General features: G+C 32.3%; 1 protein-coding gene across 1 annotated transcript in view; it reads right to left on the bottom strand.

Moving 5' to 3' along the window:
- The window catches only part of LOC118182168 (proliferation-associated protein 2G4), a 48,349-nt gene that overhangs the window by 19,380 nt on the left and 10,197 nt on the right, over positions 1 to 18,772 (bottom strand). The window contains exons 4-10 of the mRNA XM_085816040.1: positions 14,143 to 14,212; positions 13,970 to 14,062; positions 12,353 to 12,416; positions 7,216 to 7,294; positions 7,047 to 7,125; positions 5,584 to 5,662; positions 2,109 to 2,160 (exon numbers count right to left, since the gene is read on the bottom strand). Coding sequence (XP_085672166.1) covers positions 2,109 to 2,160; positions 5,584 to 5,662; positions 7,047 to 7,125; positions 7,216 to 7,294; positions 12,353 to 12,416; positions 13,970 to 14,062; positions 14,143 to 14,212 — 516 coding nt within the window. The remainder of the gene's footprint in view (positions 1 to 2,108; positions 2,161 to 5,583; positions 5,663 to 7,046; positions 7,126 to 7,215; positions 7,295 to 12,352; positions 12,417 to 13,969; positions 14,063 to 14,142; positions 14,213 to 18,772) is intronic.

The following is an 18,772-nucleotide window of genomic DNA, read 5'->3' as shown; positions in this document are numbered from 1 at the left end:
AATTATTTGTTTATTAAAGTACTGAAACTAAAAAAAACTTCTCTTTTTTAATGCTTAAAAATTTTATCTCCCTATTGTCTTATAGTAGTAAAGATAGCTACATACAGCTCCATACTTTAAAATTAGCAAATGATTAACACTTGAAATACATCTATTGAATTTTTATACTAATTAACATATAATGCTCTTAATTTCATAGAAGGGAGTACGTTAACATGAAAAGCTTGTATTTGTTTGTGTACAAAGTGAACAACAAATGAAAATTCATCATACATTAATCAAAACGATTTCTCAAATAAATATTCAAGTTTTTGATTTTTTATTTTGTTTTTAGCAGTTAAATATATCTCTGTAATAAAGTTATAATATGCTTCACGATCAAAAATATTGCTACCCACTGCAGATGACCTTGACTTTTGTCTAGAAGGAACTGAATAACATTTTTAAAGATGTACTTTCATTTATATCACACAGACAAAAAAAAAAACCTATTTTACTAAAAATTATGCAGAAATTTTATATCTTAATACACATTTTCATAAAATTAAATGAGTTTGAAAGGCAATATTAATCTCTGAAAGACAGCAAAATTGATGACACTAAAAATAACATATTTTGTATGAAGGGAGACCCCCCCCCCCAAGAAATAGCTTGGCATAAATGTTTTTTGCCTATTAATCTCAAAATGTGACTTTATATAGTCCACTGTAAATGTTTTGCATAGCTACCAACCAATCTTGGAATTCGGAAACCCGGGTGATTTTTTTGTGCAAAAACCAAAGAAACTGGGAGTTTTCACACTGCACTGCGACACCATTGTGAAGGAATTCCAAACATAACTTAAACTTACTGTAAAATGCTTGGTTCAGGTTACTGAACTATTAACAACATGATTCTAATCATAAAATAAATTAGTAGGATATTCTAAATTTCATGTTTTTTGAATAATTTTAATATTCTTTGAAATATTAAATTAAATACAAGTATTAACTGACTGAACATGCTTGATTTTTCATTTAAAGTTCTACACATAAGTCTACAGTGAATTAATTTTGATCGATTGAAATTTTAATAAGAAAATTTAATATACAAAATTATTAAGACCATTATATACATAATAGATAGATAAAATGCTATAAGAAAAATTATTCTAAATTTCCTAAGGATGAAGATAAATACATGCAAGATACAAAACATGAAGGATAATTACTAACTTTTAATTGACAATAGCCCTTTTAATATCCGATTTTATTTGCCTGTGTCCTCCCTTCAGAAAAATTGTACTGTGTCACTGACATCATTCCTTCTGCAGTGGTCTGCAATACTGCAAGCTCATCCAATCACCATTTTAAAAACAAACAAAGAAGCCAAGCTTATAAATACCCCAGGTTTTTAAATATGCAGTCCCTTTTTCTATTCTTCCTGCCTGACTAACTTGTATCTCGCTGCTCCATTGCCCATTGTTCACAAACGCCAAAGATTAGACTTGGGGCCTTCAGGGCTTCAGACTGCACCTACTGTGCTAAATGATTTACAATAGGTGTTTATGTACGCACTAATGTACACTAATCGAATCAACGAATGGCATTGCCTACGCATCTAACGACGTATCTAAATGCCACATCTAAGTTTCTGGAAGCGGTGGTTCAGTTATAATTCTATTATCAAATACTCAATCTAGATTTAAAAGGATTTAAAATACTAAAATTAATCTAATCTAGAATCTAGAATCAAATCTAATGTTACATCTCATGAGCAGCGTTCTAGCTGCATCATAACAAATCGAAAGTCAAGTTCTTACTGTTGCCATTCTGAGGCAGAGAAAAGTTTGCTTCTAATCAAACCGGAACATCGGCAGAGTGAAAGTTTCTATTCAAACTGGAACAATAGGCATATGCTCCTAAAAAATTGTTTTATTCAGAAATAAAATATGTTTAATCGCTAAGGCGGCAACATTTGATTGCCATCATTTTATCTACAAAACAGTTTCAAGTTATCTTCTATCACCATCCCAACCCTGACAGCAGAGTTAATTGATGCCTTCTCTAATTTATTAATAAATCATCACATACACACACATATAAACACACAATTTTTATTTTTTTTACCTTAAAGTAAAAGGCATATTTCCAAACCGTTTGTCCACCTCACTGAAGAAAGCTAGAATGGAGGGGAAAAAGATTTAAATCAATAAAGCTATCCACCATCAGCAACGATAATTATAATAAATATAATTTTTAGGAATTCACCAAAGAGGGAAAAAGTATTTTATTATTAATACACACAGTCACAAATTTTAAACTCTAAAAGAATAGGTGTGTAAATTGGAAGAAATACATTTCATGGTAGTTGTTTAGCAATTATTTACAATTTACATGCAAAATAACTTGTTGCGCAAAATGAAAACTCACAGTTCACATTTGTAAATGCAGCTAAAATTGGTGTATTTCTATGCATGTGAAAAAAATGAATAAAAAGAATAAAGCATGTAAACAAACACAATTTACACAAATAAGAAATCAGTTTGAAAAACATACTCTGAAATTTACTTTATATTCTTCCTTACAAAGGTAACTGAGAATTAATATTATGCGCAGATAAATATAATGAATGTTGACTAAGTGGCCAACTGGAATAGCAACAGCTTCAGTCATTATCTGATTTTTATAGTTATATCAAAGTTATTACCTTCCAAATATTACCTTAAGAACAGGCAAATATTTAATATTATAGGAGAGGCTTGTTACCATGATGAAAATCATCAATCCTTTTCAAAACCAATCTGCAGCCCTAATTGGAAGAAGAAATCATCAGGTAATGGTTAAACAACTCATTACAGACTACAAAGCAGTATTAGGATGAAGGTAAGTAATTTTACTGTTCACTGTAAGTTGCAGCAAAAAAATCTCCAAAGTGAAGTAACCCCAGATTTGCACTTCATAAACTTTCCCCTGTGGAAGAATGTACTTTACTAACCCCTATGCAGTTCAAACCACAAGTTAATCTTTTCACGGATAAGTCTTGGACCAAGGACCAAGGCGTTTGGTTATGGAGTACCTATGCAATTAATTGCAATTACCTTCACATCATCGTTAATGAAAAATGAAATAATTGAGAGAAGCATTCGTTAAAGGTGAAAGGAAAAGCTGTTAAGCTGAAGTCAAAAAGTCGCTAAGGTGTCCTTATTGTTAAGAGCACAAGCAGAGAGTACAAGCATTTAGCCCCCATTGTGATTTAACTGCAGGTAACTCAGGTACAGCAGGAGAGCAACCGATACGCATTCAGCGTGAGTGGTTGCTATGGAGACAAAACAGTTGATGGAGTGGGTTGCAATTTTGAAAGTACTGGTCCTCAGGGAAAGGTTAGGGCAGGTTTTGTAACCAAGCAAGAAGCTGAGAGCCTTGGAGTGGTCGCGCGCGTGGGGCATTGACTGAAGAAGGAGAGTAAAAATTAGGAGTGCGAAGAGTTGTTTGGGGGGAAGTCATCAGCTTTATCTAACTGAAGGAGCAGGTTTTAGTCACTAGAAACGTTATTTTCTTACAGTATTTGAAGAAATTCTTCATTTTGAATTCTTAGGCGTTAGAGGTTACATTAAGAAGACTATTTAAGTGAATTTAAGTTATTAAACTATAGGAGGTGAGTGAAGTATGATTGAGTGAGAGTAGTCTGGGTAAAAGTGGGTATAATTTCCTCAGTGCAACATGGGGATGGTATTTGCAGAGAACGATGCCAGATCAGGTGTGTGTGGGGGGGGGGGGTAAGTAAAATTATGAGTAGCCGGGTTAGGCCTGTGAAGTACTTGTAATTTAAACAGTTAGTTTCCCTGGTCAAGCAAGCAAACCCTTTTTTGGCATCTTAGGGAAGATGTTAAAAGATCTGTCCATGAAAACCCTAGGTCGCTTGGCAGAGCTGGGTTCTGCCGGATTGTAAGCGGGGATGGAGTGCAAGACCGGGTTACTAATCCATTCAATGTGGTTAAAGAATTTGGCCGAAACGTGCTTAAAATAAGCATCGAGGGGTAGAATTTTTAGGTCTGAATGAAGTACTTCATTATGTGAGCATTAGATAGGATGTGAAGCGTGATGTTCTGAAAAACTTGTATCTTCTTCAGGTGGGAGTCAGCTGCGGTGAACCAGATGGATGCGGCATATGTTAGGATTGGCATGATGGTACTTGAATAGAGCAGGACTTTGTTACGGAGAGAGAGGTGGCTTCTTCTGGATATTAGTTGCATAAGTTGACTTCTGATGGTTCTGGCTTTGGATATAGCATAGGAGATGTGAATGCCCCAGATGAGCTTCACATCCAAATAAACTCTTATATATTTATAGTAATCCACCCAAGGTAAGTTTTCAGCGTAGAGCTTGAACGGTTGGAGTTGGCTATGGACATTCCTCTTTCTGGAAAAGAAGACTGTGACAGCAATTTTGGCAACGTTAATTTTTATTTTCCAGTCAACTGACCAGGACTCTAAATCTGACAGGTATTGCTGGAGATGATGTAGTGTTTGATCGACAGTGGGTGATCGTGGAATGCCATTTACATACAGGTTGAAAAATAGGCACTTATTAGCTCCCCTTGAGGTACACTAGCCAAGATAGGATGGGGGGGGGACGACAGCATTTAACTTTTACACAAAATGTGCGATTAGTGAGATAGGAGGGCATAAGACGCACAAAATCAGCCGAAATATCAAGTTGCATGAGCTTGTATATTATGCTGATGTGCCAACACCTGTCGAAAGCTTTAGCTATGTCTAAACAGACGATCGGTGTGGGCTTTCCATTACGAGCACCTGTATGAATGATTTCCACTACTCTCGGCAGCTGGGCCTGAGTGGAGTGTTTAGCACGAAAGGCGAATTGTTTCGGCTTTGGCAGAAATCGGATAAGTCTTGGTAATTAGAATTGAGATTCTCAATCAACTATCAGCAAAAAGAGCAAGTTCTCATGAAAACGTTTTTATAAATGTCCAAAACAGCATTACTGTAAATAGCTATATCAGCTTATAAGTGATGTAACTGTGTAACCTATTCTAAGTTTCCTTTTTCAAGAGCATCATTGGCTCATAATTCCTACTTAACAGATAATAATCTGAGATCTTTTCAAGCTTGTTTGGTAAAGGATTATCTAGAATCTGAAGATCTCAAATGGATTGGCAAGTGTACTCATTGAACTTGTTTTCGAAACAATTGGTGGAGACTGGTAGAATATTAGTCCCCAACAAGATTACTCTAACAGCTAAGTTTGAACCTTTTGAAGGGATGCCAGTTAATTACACAAGAATTAATTGATAGCTTCCTTCAAAACTGCTTATGCAACACTGAATGTTGTCTACATCTCAAGAATAAATTTGTCCTTTTTAGGAAGTGGGAAATAAATCATTAAATTTGAGTAGAGTTATGAAAACAATTGATAGCAAAAAATCAGCAAACAGCATATACTTATACCTCATTAAAGCCCTCAATTAATCAAGTAATAATAATAATAAATTAATGTGCTACCTGGAATAAACAATTCAATTATAAAACAGGCAAACTCAAACCAATAAATTTATTAACTAAAATAAGTATCTTTTTTATACCTCTTGATGCTTTCATTTTAAGCTGATACACTTCATCTGTTTTTTTAAATACTGTTGTCCTTGTATCCATCTCTCGACCCTGCAACAAGAATTAATATTTTTGATAAAAAGATTTGAATCTTTATGTATATGCAAGAATTTACCATGTAGTTATTCAAAAGGATGTATGGTATTTTAACATACTAGAAGTCAATCATAAAAAAAAAAAAAAAAAAAAAAAAAAAAAAAAAAACACCAAAACAAATAAAAAGGAAAGGACAACTCGAATATTTTTATTTTTATGACACTGTGGTTGCTCGATACGACTTCCTTGATTCATGCAGACAACAGTCCATTCCTTCCCATTACCTATGTGTGTTTTTAGGTCCTCCAAGTTGCATAACAGTGCTGGAACATACACTTTATCTTTCTTTAAGTTCCACAGGAAAAAGTCACACGGGTGCCCAAGGAAATGTCAATTTGCCATTTGTTCCAGTGCAGCCAATCTAACAATTAGGAATCACTGTTGAGGAATTCATGGACTTCCAGCTTCCAGTATGGATGCATACTATCCTGATGATGGACAAAATTATTTGAGTCTTTCTGTAATTGTGGAAAAAGTCAGATCTTTAACATACCAAGATACGTGTTGCCAATCACTATCTCCTCCATGAAAAATATGGCCCATACAATTTGGTCTCCGAAACTGCGGGGGAGGGGGGACCACATCCACTTTTGCTGATTTTGCTTCAGGCTCCACGTCACAGTGAAGGTTTTCTGCCTCCGGGATTTAAACATTGTAAAAGTTTACCTTCCTGCTGATATGGAATGTTGTCTCATGACTGAAAGACAAGACGGAAGAAAGGAAAACGTCCTCATGTTCACATTTGTTCATGCAAAACTCAGTTTGTTGGTTCTTGTCTATAGCAAATAAATCAAATAAAGTCATCTGTAATCTGTAAGGTTTTATTTGCAATCATTTTCTCTAAACACACCACACCATTGTTCGAAGTTTTAGTTCATAATTTGCTTGGCTAGCTGATTTCTTTGGGCTATGTAGAAAAATTGTTCTTATCTTTTAAACATTCTAGCTACTAATAAGTAGCCTACTTTTATAAAGCCTGTTCAAACTGATGATACTACTTTTGAATGCTTTTCTCAGTCGGACTATCTTTTCCAAATGATCTACAAAACACATGTTTGACCCACATCACAGATTCTGATTTCGCATAATGCAAGACACAAAATGCCTTCTCTTCCTGAGACACCAATTTTCATTCTAGCGATCATAGACCATACCTTCTGTATTCAATAGAGGTACCAGAGAAAAGAAGATATTGGAGTTTTTATTCTTTTTAAACCCATTCTGCAATTTCTCTGTTTAAAAATGAATTTATTATAGTCTTTTAAAATACCATACATCATTTTGAAAAATAATGTACAATTATACAAAATTAAAATAATGAATATGATATAATCTTTACCTTTCCTTCCCCAGTGCTTACAAGAACATCAATAGCATAAACTTCATGCAACTCAAATTCACACTTTTCATGCTCTTTCCTGAAATATTCAAGATAGTTGGAATTTTCAGTATTTTCAATAAATATTTCCCAACTTAAGAGAAATTTTCAACCATAAAATATCACTAACCTTTGAGCTTCTGTTGGATTTTGAATTATTGATTTTTCACCATCTATCCTAAACTGTTTTAATTGATGTGAAAGCATACCTATCACAAATGAAAATACCATTACAAAACATAACATACTGCTGTATTTTCAACACAATATATCTCAGAAATTTTACTACAAATGACACAAAAATGTAATAAAACTATATTTAAAGCACTAAGCTAAACTAGATCATAATAAAACAACAGTTGTTTTAATTTGCATTAAATTTGTTGAATTGAGATTCTTTGTAACAGTCACTTAACTGAACTTTACTAAAAATAAGGAATTAACACAAAAAGACCCTGACATTTAAAATAATATTCTCCTGCATTTGATTAGCATGCACATAAAAATGTTATACATTAACATATGCATAACATTATGCATTTCTCAGTGTCATACACTTCATAATTTGTAATATCTTCATGCATTGGTAGCATGCACTGTTAAAGCATAACTGAAATATTCTTTAGACCAGTGGTGTCAGCCTCAAATTGTATGTGGGCTAAATGCTCGATCTGGAAGCAGTTGATAAACTGTAACATCTTATAACAAAAATAAATTTTAAATCTCATTTATTGAATATTAATCAAAACATATTAAATAACAAAAACAATAATATAGAAAAAAATGAAATTTATATTTATTTTCTATCTGAAGTTTAAAGGCTGGTACCTGCAAGTAATTTCTATTGTTATACTTAATAATTCAAATGTATTAACAGTTAAATATTAATTTTCATATTGACATTTATTTCAAATGATTCCAACATGTTAAATTAATGACTAAATAACTTGCAGTGGATTAACTTTAAACGGGAATTTCAGAATACTGAAGTGCCATCAGCTGGCAAATTAAATCCACCAACTGTAACAATTCTATCATATTACTCTAATCATGTGGCCATACAAGAACACAGTAACAAAGGCAAAGCCTAACCTATTCATTGTTTTTTCCTTCAATAGCAGTCACACAGATATTATCAGCAACATATCTTTACGTCCCTAAAACCATATCTAACATATTTACAACAAATACATAATTAAATTCTAATCATGAGTCTGAGATCAATCTTTAGAAAATATTTTTTGCAGCTTTGTGACACGATTGATTTTTAAGAGTGATTCTTGAATTCTAATAAATAACAAAGCTTTAAGAATTATGCAGTGAGTGCTTTTTGAAATTATTCTCGCAAAGGAAATATAAAATCATTAACATGTATTTTATATTTCACAACAGAATAGCTTGCAAAAGAACTCCAAATTGGGAAAATACATTATGAAGGATTAATGTAAAAAATTATGCTTCATATATTTTTACTAAAAGATGGGATATAATCCAAATTGGTCAAACTCTTAAAGCTTAAATTATCTTTTAAAATTTTAGTTTGAAACTATGCATTATGAAATATGTAAGGTAGTAAGTATCTCCTGTAAGAAACACCTCTATTTCAGTGACAATTCTGTTGGTCCCACCAACCCTTTGAATTAGGTTCTGTTTTACTAGCTCTTAATAGGGGACAAAATGTCTGGTCCAGAGGGTGTCCCTTATTGGGAGGTACTACTGTATATCATACAAGATTTTCGTTTTTATGGAAAAAAGCAAAGTACTAATCCAAATATAGTCAAGTTTCAATAAGCCAAAAATCCACTCTTCCTCCCAAAAAGAAAACACTGAAAATTCGATTTTTGAAATGTAAGATTCCACATTCACTTCAACTTAACTTCCAACAACTATTTTGTCGAAATGTCCAATTTACCAAAGCTCAAGTAATTGAAGTTTTAGTGTATATTCACTGTAAGGCAATTAATAAACAGAATGTATTAAAAACAGCTATAAGGCTTATATTGATGCTATTATATGTGTTAATGTAAGTATGATAGGTAATGAAAGAGAAGATTTGTACAAGGCTGTTTTTTAATTGGCTCTTCCATGTAAAAAAAAAAAAAAAAAAAGTTTTTGGAAAATGAAAATTGCAAGGAGACAAACCTAGAGAACATACAGGATGACTAAGCACACATACTTAATTTGAGGACACAGCAGTTTTGCAAAGTGGTTATTGATACCAGCGGGAAGATTCATTATTGTGAAGGACGGTTTCCCACCCGTGTGGTGACCAGGTATGAAAGAATAGTCCCGATGTAGCTCATGCATATTGTAAAAGGTGACTAAAATGGGACCCAGTGCCTGGGGGTAAAGCTAGGCACCTCTGCTTCCAGGAGGTTCAAAAACTGGGAAGGCCTGACCCTCCAGGTTGGGCACTAGGCATAAGGTCAACTATCTCACTCTGTAAAAAGCTCTTGTTATAAAATCAAAGGAAGAATTTTCGGGACCGTCAATACGGAGGGAGGTGACTTAGAAGGGATTTTAAGGATTTGAGATTCGGTACGTGGAATTTACCTGAGAACATACTGTCAAAATTCTTAGAAGTTCTGGGACCCAACTGTCACAGCTTATAAAGGAACTAATTCAACATATTTGGAAGAGTGAGACACTTCCAAAGGAATGGAAACATAATACCATTTGCATACACAAAAAAGGTGACGTGCTAGACTGTAGTAATTACAGAGAAATCAGTCTTTGCACACCCTATAAAATTCTGTCTACTTATCTTTTTGACAGACTTTTGCAATTTGTTGATAACTTAATAAGCAACTATCAGTGTGGATTTAGGAAAGGAAGATATACAACTGAGCAAATTTTCAACTTAAAACAAATTTTTGAAAAATGTAAAGAATTTGGAATCGAGACTGGCAATCTTTTTATCAATTTTAGAACATCTTAGGATTGTATTAACAGAGAACTTCTCATTATGCATGCATTGAAAATTCCAGAAAAACTTATTGCACTTACAGGGCTTAACTTTCAAAGAAACCATGATTCAAGTACGCATACAGGGTAAATACACAGAACAGCTTGAGGTAAAAAATGGAGCTTCACAGGGGGATTCACTGGCATGCCTCTTGTTTAATATGGCACTCGAAAAAGTTATTAGACTCAAAAATCAGTCTTAAAGGAAATATTTTTACTCAGTTAAAATACTGGCTTATGCTGATGACATTAGCATTATTGCCTGAACTGCAACGACTCTTAAGGCACTGGAACAAAGTGCTAAAAGAATTCATTTATTTGTAAATGAAAATAAAACTAAATATTTACCTTGCTTAAAGTCTGACTTACAACTTAGTCACTTTGAAATTAGCAATTATAAATTTGAAAAAGTTAACAATTTTATTTAACGGAGATAAATAATAAAGAAGTGTTGGCCTCATAAATATATAAAAGAATCATTGTTGCAAATAGATGTTTTTATGCTCTGAAGAGTTATTTAAAATCCAGTTTTCTTAAATTAAGAACTAAATTGTTTCTTTATACAAGTATTATAAGATCTGTCTTGACATATGCATCAGACACTTGGACACTGACTTTACGTGATGAGGAAGCTCTGGAAATTTTAGAGTGAAAGACCTTATGTTGCATTCTTGTGGGGTCCAAGTGAATGGATCATGGAGATGATCTAATTTAGAATTCTATAAAATTTACAGACAACCTGATATTGTAAAATTTGTCAAATTACAGAGAGTGGCCAAGGCCATCTGGCTAGAATGGATGAAGATCATTGCTGCCAGAAAATCTTTCAGGCAAAGCTCACAGGAAATAGACCTGGGAGCAGACCCCCACTGAAATGGATTGATTGTGTCAAAAAAGATCTTGATATTTTAAAGGTTAAAAAAGTGGAAAACATATGCCAAAAGTAGTGATGCCTGGAGAAGGCCAGGGATAACCCATTACTGTTGAGCCATTGAAGAAGAAAGAAAGTTTCCAACTGAATGACATTAAGATTACGTATTTATTATTATGCTCTTTCTCAGCTATTTAAGTCAGCTACTCAGCCAAACATTTTGTTTAATCTTTCGAAGTAAATAAATACAGGGAGATAACTAGTCTTTAGCTTAGATTCCACGAACACCAACGGAATACAATAATTACTTACATAACTGAATGTTTGTTGGCACCACGGCTTGGTAGTTTAAAAGCTAATGCATTACCAAAATTGAAACTTTTTTTTTTTTTTTTTGGTGTGTGTGTGTGTGTCTGAAAATATAACAATATTTTAAATAATTAATTAGAGACTAATAACCCAGCTACTATTAAATTTAAAAACTACTTGTGCAGTTTTTACAAAACTTGTTTTCTATTTTTTCGCATAATTTGAGCTGCAAATTGAAATATGGAAAAAATCGGTACATCATTACAGAAAAAGTCTGATTTTGTATCAAAATACCAATGTTAGAACAAAGCTATATATATACATCTAATATATATCCTAAGTCACACTTTCAACATATGAAAAACACAAGTTAAATTTCATCAATCAGGCCAGAAGAATTGGAGATATAGAACTGTCCCTCTTTGTGTGTGTGAGTAGAATGTACATACCATTGTATGGATAACTTAATTATGTACCATATACTAATATAAAACAAAATTAATTACATTATTAACTAATTAAATATTGGTTTAATCTTCACAAAATGTTCTACAAATGACTACAGTAGATTAAGACAATTCAGATCAAACAAAATTTAGTAAGAAGTATTATGCTGGAAAAACAATAGGGATGATGGAATAAACTTTGCACTATTTAAATTTCAATCTCTGGAAAACATTCTTCTTCATAAAGGCAAATGATTAAAACCTAAGAGATTCATTGATCTACCAGGAAACTGGCAGATATGAAGAAAAATCATGACAGTTCGCAGCTAGCTATGTTAACAGCTACGCCACTTTTCTGAAAAATAAATAAATGTTACATTCAAACTGCAAAAGTTCTTATAGAAATATAGTTTTGAATTGTCCGATTTGTTATTTAAATGTAACAACATTTATTCCTTGATAGAAATGGCAAATTATACTTCACAGCTAGCATTAACATAATTACTATAAATTATATAAAGAGATGTAGATAGATAGGTATAATGTTTTAAAATGCCACTGCTATTTTTTCATATAATTATGAACACCCGAGAAAAATACTTCTGCACATTTCATAAAATACAGAAAAAAATACATTTTTAAGTACAGAAGGATTAAAAAAAATTAGTATACATTACCTTCAACAGGTTTGCATTTAAAAGACTCTGCCACTTTCTGTATTGTATCAGTCACAGAGTTGTTCTACAGGAATAATTTTTCAAAATGCAATTAAAAAAATTATAAATATTGAATTTAACAATGTTTTAGTTCTGAATAAAAAGTACAAAAAAGTACTGTATAAATATGCAAAAAGATACTATTATAAGACTCATCACTCACAAAAAGAAAATAACTCAATACAAAATAAATAATCATTTGTCAAGTATTATTTTAAAAACTTGTATTTAAAAACCGTTCTAATCTGAACTTATCTTGAAGAAACTAAATTTTTCGACTTAAATCAGATTGTTTTTATTTAAAGCAAATTTTATCCTAAGTGGCTAGTGCGTTCTGCAGATGTACCACAGGTCAGGGTTTTGATCCCCAGGCTGGGCAAGGTTGACTCAACCTATCATCCTTTTTTTTTTTTTTTAACATTATCGACCACATCCCTAGGTCGATAAAATCAGTACCAAGTTCGCTTGGAGACTAAACATTAGGGGGTCTTGCGACAAGCTGACCACTTTCCCAGGGCATATGCTGATGCACTACAGGGCCCAAGGTCAAGAAAGCAGATTTTGGGAAACAGCAGGCTGTGGCCCACTAGGGCTGTTGCACCACTGGGTTTAGTTTTTAGTTAAATTTTGATCCTCCATTAACTAATTGATTATCACATATTGAAGTTTATCAAAGTAATTAAAATTTTAATTAGACAACATTAAGAAATGCAATACATATTTTATGCATGAAAATTTCCCTATTTTTTATATAACTTTCAAGGGAGTTAAATAATGAGTTCCAACATACTTACCAGATTATATATTATATTAGTTCCTTGAATCCATTAAATATGGTATGGGCAAACTAAAGTCTTTGAAACTATTTTATGACCTGAATAACATACCCATTAACATTTCATGCATTTAAATCTTTGCCAATAAATTAAATGTACATGCTGAAAAACTATAAGATATAAAATGAAAATATTTTTAAAAATTTTCATATTTTTGTTATATTTGTTTCATTATCAGCAACAATATGGTACTTTTAAAGCTATCTCACTCTCAATATAATATCACTGAGTTTTTGAATTAAATTTGAAAAATAAATATTGTTGAGGAGTGGGAAGATGCTGGTTTTAAATTGTTGAGCTTTTTTAATCAAATGTTCAAAGCTGGTGATTCTACATAACATCGTTTTCCCACACTTATTGGCAGGAAAACATACATACAAAATTTTTATTATTTAATAATAGGAACCATAATTTTTTTTTTTTTTTCTTTAAAATACTTTTACACTTTGTGATCAGTAATTAAAACATCTTTCAGAACATTACAAATGATCTTAACCTTTAATTTTTAACACATTTTGCATAATTAAAAAAAAATGGTAACATATATGATTTTAATTCAAGAATTCAAAATATAAAATCTGCTAATTAAAAACACTGACACTATTTTTAATGATTAATAAGCACAGTTATAAAATATTGTTGAAAAAATAAAAGATAACACAATTTTTTAATTTTTCCTAATTAACACTGCAAATTACGATAAAGAATAAATATTGCTATTAAATACATAAAAGAAATTTACATCATTTCCAGGCTTGACAAGTCTCAGAGCTGCTTCAGCAGCATAATGAGCCGCATGTATTACATCTGCTTTGCGACCTTTAATTTTATTGTCCTACAACAAAGTAAAATCAACTGATAAACACACAACTCTAAATACCAATAAAAATGTTCTGTAGAAAATAACAAACAAACCTTTGAGGCTCCAACAACTATCGTGTGTGCAACCACAGCAATGAATCCATCAATATGAGCACCTAAATCTCTGATTAAAGATAATTAATTCTATTACTGATAAGTAAAAGTAAATGATTTTCTTTATCGATAGAATTTTCATACACTAAAAAATGTAAATAAACAAAAAGCACATAATGTTTTAAATAATAAAACAATTGGGGGGAAAGGTATTAGTAAAATCTTGTTTATCAATACTATTGATACTGATGATGAAGTTTCATTTTAGTCTTAAATTATTTCTTGAGTAATCATAGCATTTAATAAAATATAAAAATTATTAAGATAGAATCCCAAAATTAAGCAGCTGATTAGCCTTAATACTTTGATACAATTATATACAATCTTTTTGCTTATTTTATATGATGCAATTTTCCTTTATATCTTAATTATATCATGAATTACATAGCTAGATATGCTATCTGAAAATTTCAGTACTTCAGAAACATGTAATAATATTCCAATGTTCTAAACACATATGCTCATTATGCATTTAAAAATTAACATGCTGAGATCTGAAATTACGAATCTAGTCCAAATAATAATCAAATCACCTATCCACAAGCAATTACGAGAGTTTAATGTTAATAAACAAATCAAACAAACAAAACAAAATAACGTTAATGTTAACAAAATACACATTACTCGACTTTGAAAATGCAAAACCAAGAAGGCATGGCCAAAAAGTGATAAACTCGGAAAACACAGAGACAGCAATGAACAAGTTACCTTTATTTTTAAATGATATGCGTAATACAGAGCAAGAACAGCGTCGGCTCAGTAGTTTGTAGGACCATCTTGGACAGCGAAATGGGAAACAACACATCTAGCTACAGAGTCAATTAAACTATAGATTGTGTCTTGAGGAGTCAACCAATTTTCCACAGTTCAACTTCTGAACGCAGTAATGGCAGGGTCTGCAAAATGGCGTGCAATCACATCCCAAATATGTTTGACTGCTGAGAGATCAGGAGAAAATGGTGGCCAGGGAAGCTACTGTACACCTTGCAGAGCATGCTAGCTGATGTGAGCAGTGCATGGTCAGGTGTTATCCTAGTGACTAGGGCACTACCTGAAGGTAGGGAAGTGTTGCCAGCCATAGTACATCATCTACGGATCATTGGATCATCATAGTACCCTGAATAAAAACTAGAGGTGACCTGGAATTGCATGCAATTGCGTCCCACACCATGATGTCGCATAGTTGCGCAATTGGGCATTCCAAAATTACTGCCGGATTGGAACTGTCTCCACATCGATGCCACACTCATATGCAGCAACTATCACTGGAGAACCGGAACTGTGACTCATCTGAGAACACCATCATTCACGTTGCTTGAGCCTGGTACCATTGCAGACATTGGTGTCTACGATGTGGGGTCAATGTCAAGCTTCTTAACAGATGCCACGAGTGCAGGCCACTAGCCGCCAATCGATGGCAAATGGTTCTTGTTGATATGGGAACATCTAGGGTGTCTTGAACATGCTGCAGAATGGAGATAGAAGTTGTTTATGGGTGCGCCTCTGTTTGTCGGCAGATGCTTTGATCCACATGTGCTGACATCACTCTGGCTGCATCGGCACCCCTTGAACTTGCCACATTTTCCTTGTCCCAAGCATCATCATCACAGACGGTGCATTGTGGACACATCCAGGTGTGTGTCAACCGAGATTTGGCATATGGATCAACCTGTCTTTCTCAGTCCGATCATCATGCCCCTCATAAAATCGGCTGTCTGTAACTGCCTCTGCTGTTACATACGTCCTCTGAGAGAACAAATTTTCTATGCTGATTTCCATAGCAGAAATAACGGCACGAAAATTTAACATTCTGCAAGTTCCTTCCCTTATATATATTAAATTTCAATGCACGCAGGATAGCTGCAGATTTCACATCATTTGCATAACTCGGTGATGTGCATCTACCCTAAAATTTGCATAATTTTTGGACCACTGTTGCATTTTTATTGTCAGGTATTGCAAACATTTAAATTAAAAAAAAACATAGCACATACACTATTCTACTTCTGAACCCTATTTCCAAGCTTCTTATAATTGTTTTAATGAAAAAGATAATAACAATATATTTAGTTCTTCTTCTACAAATGAGAGAGCGCATAAAATGCATTTAATATGAAAAAATAATTAAAATTAATTCAATTTTAATTGCTCATAAATTAAAGATTTACTCTTTGTTTTATGTTAATTAACTAGGGTAACAATTTTAATTACTTACAAATTTGATCTAGTTCCCTCCCTCAAATCTATACTTCACTATACATTAATTTCCTTTATATCTATTTTTAATTTATAACACTATTTGCCCAAATTACAGGCAGCCTGAGAGTTCCTAAAAGAGATAGAGAATCGAACCAAATTCAGGAATCTTCGTAAAAGGTAAATTAAAATGCTCTCTTAAGAAGCTACAAGCTTGCTCCTTAACTTGGATTTCTCAAAAGTGAAATCATTTCCTTAGCTCTCTAAATGACCAAATCCTATATATATATATATATGTTAAAAAAATACTAGTCTTCATATTTTTAAGTACACAGATATGCATCTTGAAATGTGTCTAAACCATTAAAGTCGTTTTTATATATATGAAAACAAGGTACAAAGTGGGAGGGTCGTTTTGAAAGAGTAATCAAGAAAAGAACTCTTACGCACAATCATTTTGGGAATTTTAGGAGTTCAAGGACAAACCTTAGACAGTTAAGATACTGAGTAACCAAAAAAAAAAAAAAAAAAACTTGTTGACTGGTCTATTTTTAACATGGAGATAAGAAGTAAGATGGAGTGGCCCTAAACAGGTTTCTCTCATACTCTGCTCTGAAGCACTGGCGATCCCTGCGTGGGGACCAAAACATTGGCTCATTTACCATTAAGTTCAATGGGTTTTGACGCTATAGGATGTAAATATTTTGTAATTACATCGTAAATATACATATAAATGTATATATTTTCTTTTTCTACAAAACTTCAGTCTTAAGTATATGAAAAAAAACCTATTTTTAAACAACATTTCATTCTGAATGGAATTAAATGCTATACTTTTCACAGAACAGTTTTCTCAGAATGGTTTAATTTGAATGAAATATTTTCACAAGTTTTCGTTAAATACATTAGAAAAAAAAATTTAAAGTAATTCGATTTTATTCGGTTAAGGTACAAAAATTAAGATCAAAGTTTATTGAATTATTAATATTAAAATTTTGCATTATTTCTTTTCTATTTATAGAGCTTCTTCCTAAAATACTTTCTTAAATATGACATGATTTTTTGGCTTCTGAGGCATCTTTTAAATCGAAAAATATAAGTCAATTTATAATTAATGCTCTATTCGGTTCATTTTAAATTAGAGAATTATTTATTAGAAATTAGGGAAATACTTTAAATAGTACTTAACTTTCTCTGAACATTTCTGAAAAGGAATAAAATAAGGATTTTTTTAAAGTATTATTTAAAACTTGTAACTGAGTTATTATAAAATGTAAGGGGAATAATTCTTTTAATTATACTTATCAGATTTTTTTTACCATTAATTTCAACAATACATATTCCAAAACTCTTTATTATTTTCTCAAGTGCGCATCTCATAGCATTTGCTTTACAATGCCTTTTAACAGATTGCTTTCCAGTACCAGCAATTCTTGCTTAAATAGTTTTAAAACGTATTTGTCAACAGGATTTCAATTTATGTTTACAATTCAATATTAAGGTTATTATATAATGTCAAAAGTCATTAATCCGGACTCGTCGGCCGGATTATAGATCATCAGTTTAAATCTGGTAAAATGACATGCAGAAATTATAAAATTAAAAATATGAAAACGTAATTTATGAAATAAAGAACAATTATGATCTAAAGGGTATCAAAATTTACAAAAAGAAAAAGCTTAATATTTATTTGTTTACTTTATTATATATTTCTTTCAATGTAAGTTGTTTAAGTTGCTTCGTTTTATGTGATAATACTTTCTCTTTAATTCTATTAAACAGACATAATTTCTTGTTTAGTTACAAAGTTCCGCTGTTCAAGTCCTATAATTGCTGTGTCGAGAATACCGACTAATTTGTCAATCGAAATATTTTCGTTTTCAATAACCTCTGTGTCACTTACTTCACTATCAGAAGCGAATAATAATGACGAGGAACTTGATATCATATCAAAGACGGAGTACATCGAGATGAAATACTACATTTAGTAAGGAATTATAAGCCAAATAAAATCAAAACATCTGCCCTCAAGATAAGGATTGTGCTCACAGATCAACTTCTAATTCATTGCGCGCCGCGTCATTTCCCTCCCCTCGCAGAGCAGCGTGAAATTCATAAACATATTTCGGAATGATTACATAATCAAAGGATATGCCTTTATCCATTTTTTGCAGCAATTCAACTTTCTGTTTAATGGACTTCAAAACATACTTTCGCTTTGTAGATCCTTTACATATTAGTAAATATATATCAGAAATTCTATTTGACATAATCAAAAGTTCAAGCTTACTTTTATAAAATTGCTCTAACAGTCTGCAAAAAATAATAAGCCGGATCCAATTCGAAGATTAAGGAACAATGCAATCTGTAACAT

Source organism: Stegodyphus dumicola, chromosome 4 (assembly GCF_044657685.1).
Source record: "Stegodyphus dumicola isolate Sdum_Otavi_A_Nest chromosome 4, ASM4465768v1".
Lineage (NCBI taxonomy): Eukaryota > Metazoa > Arthropoda > Arachnida > Araneae > Eresidae > Stegodyphus > Stegodyphus dumicola.
The sequence above is the reverse complement of the archived record's forward strand: the minus strand, read 5'-3'. Positions and strand labels throughout refer to the sequence as shown.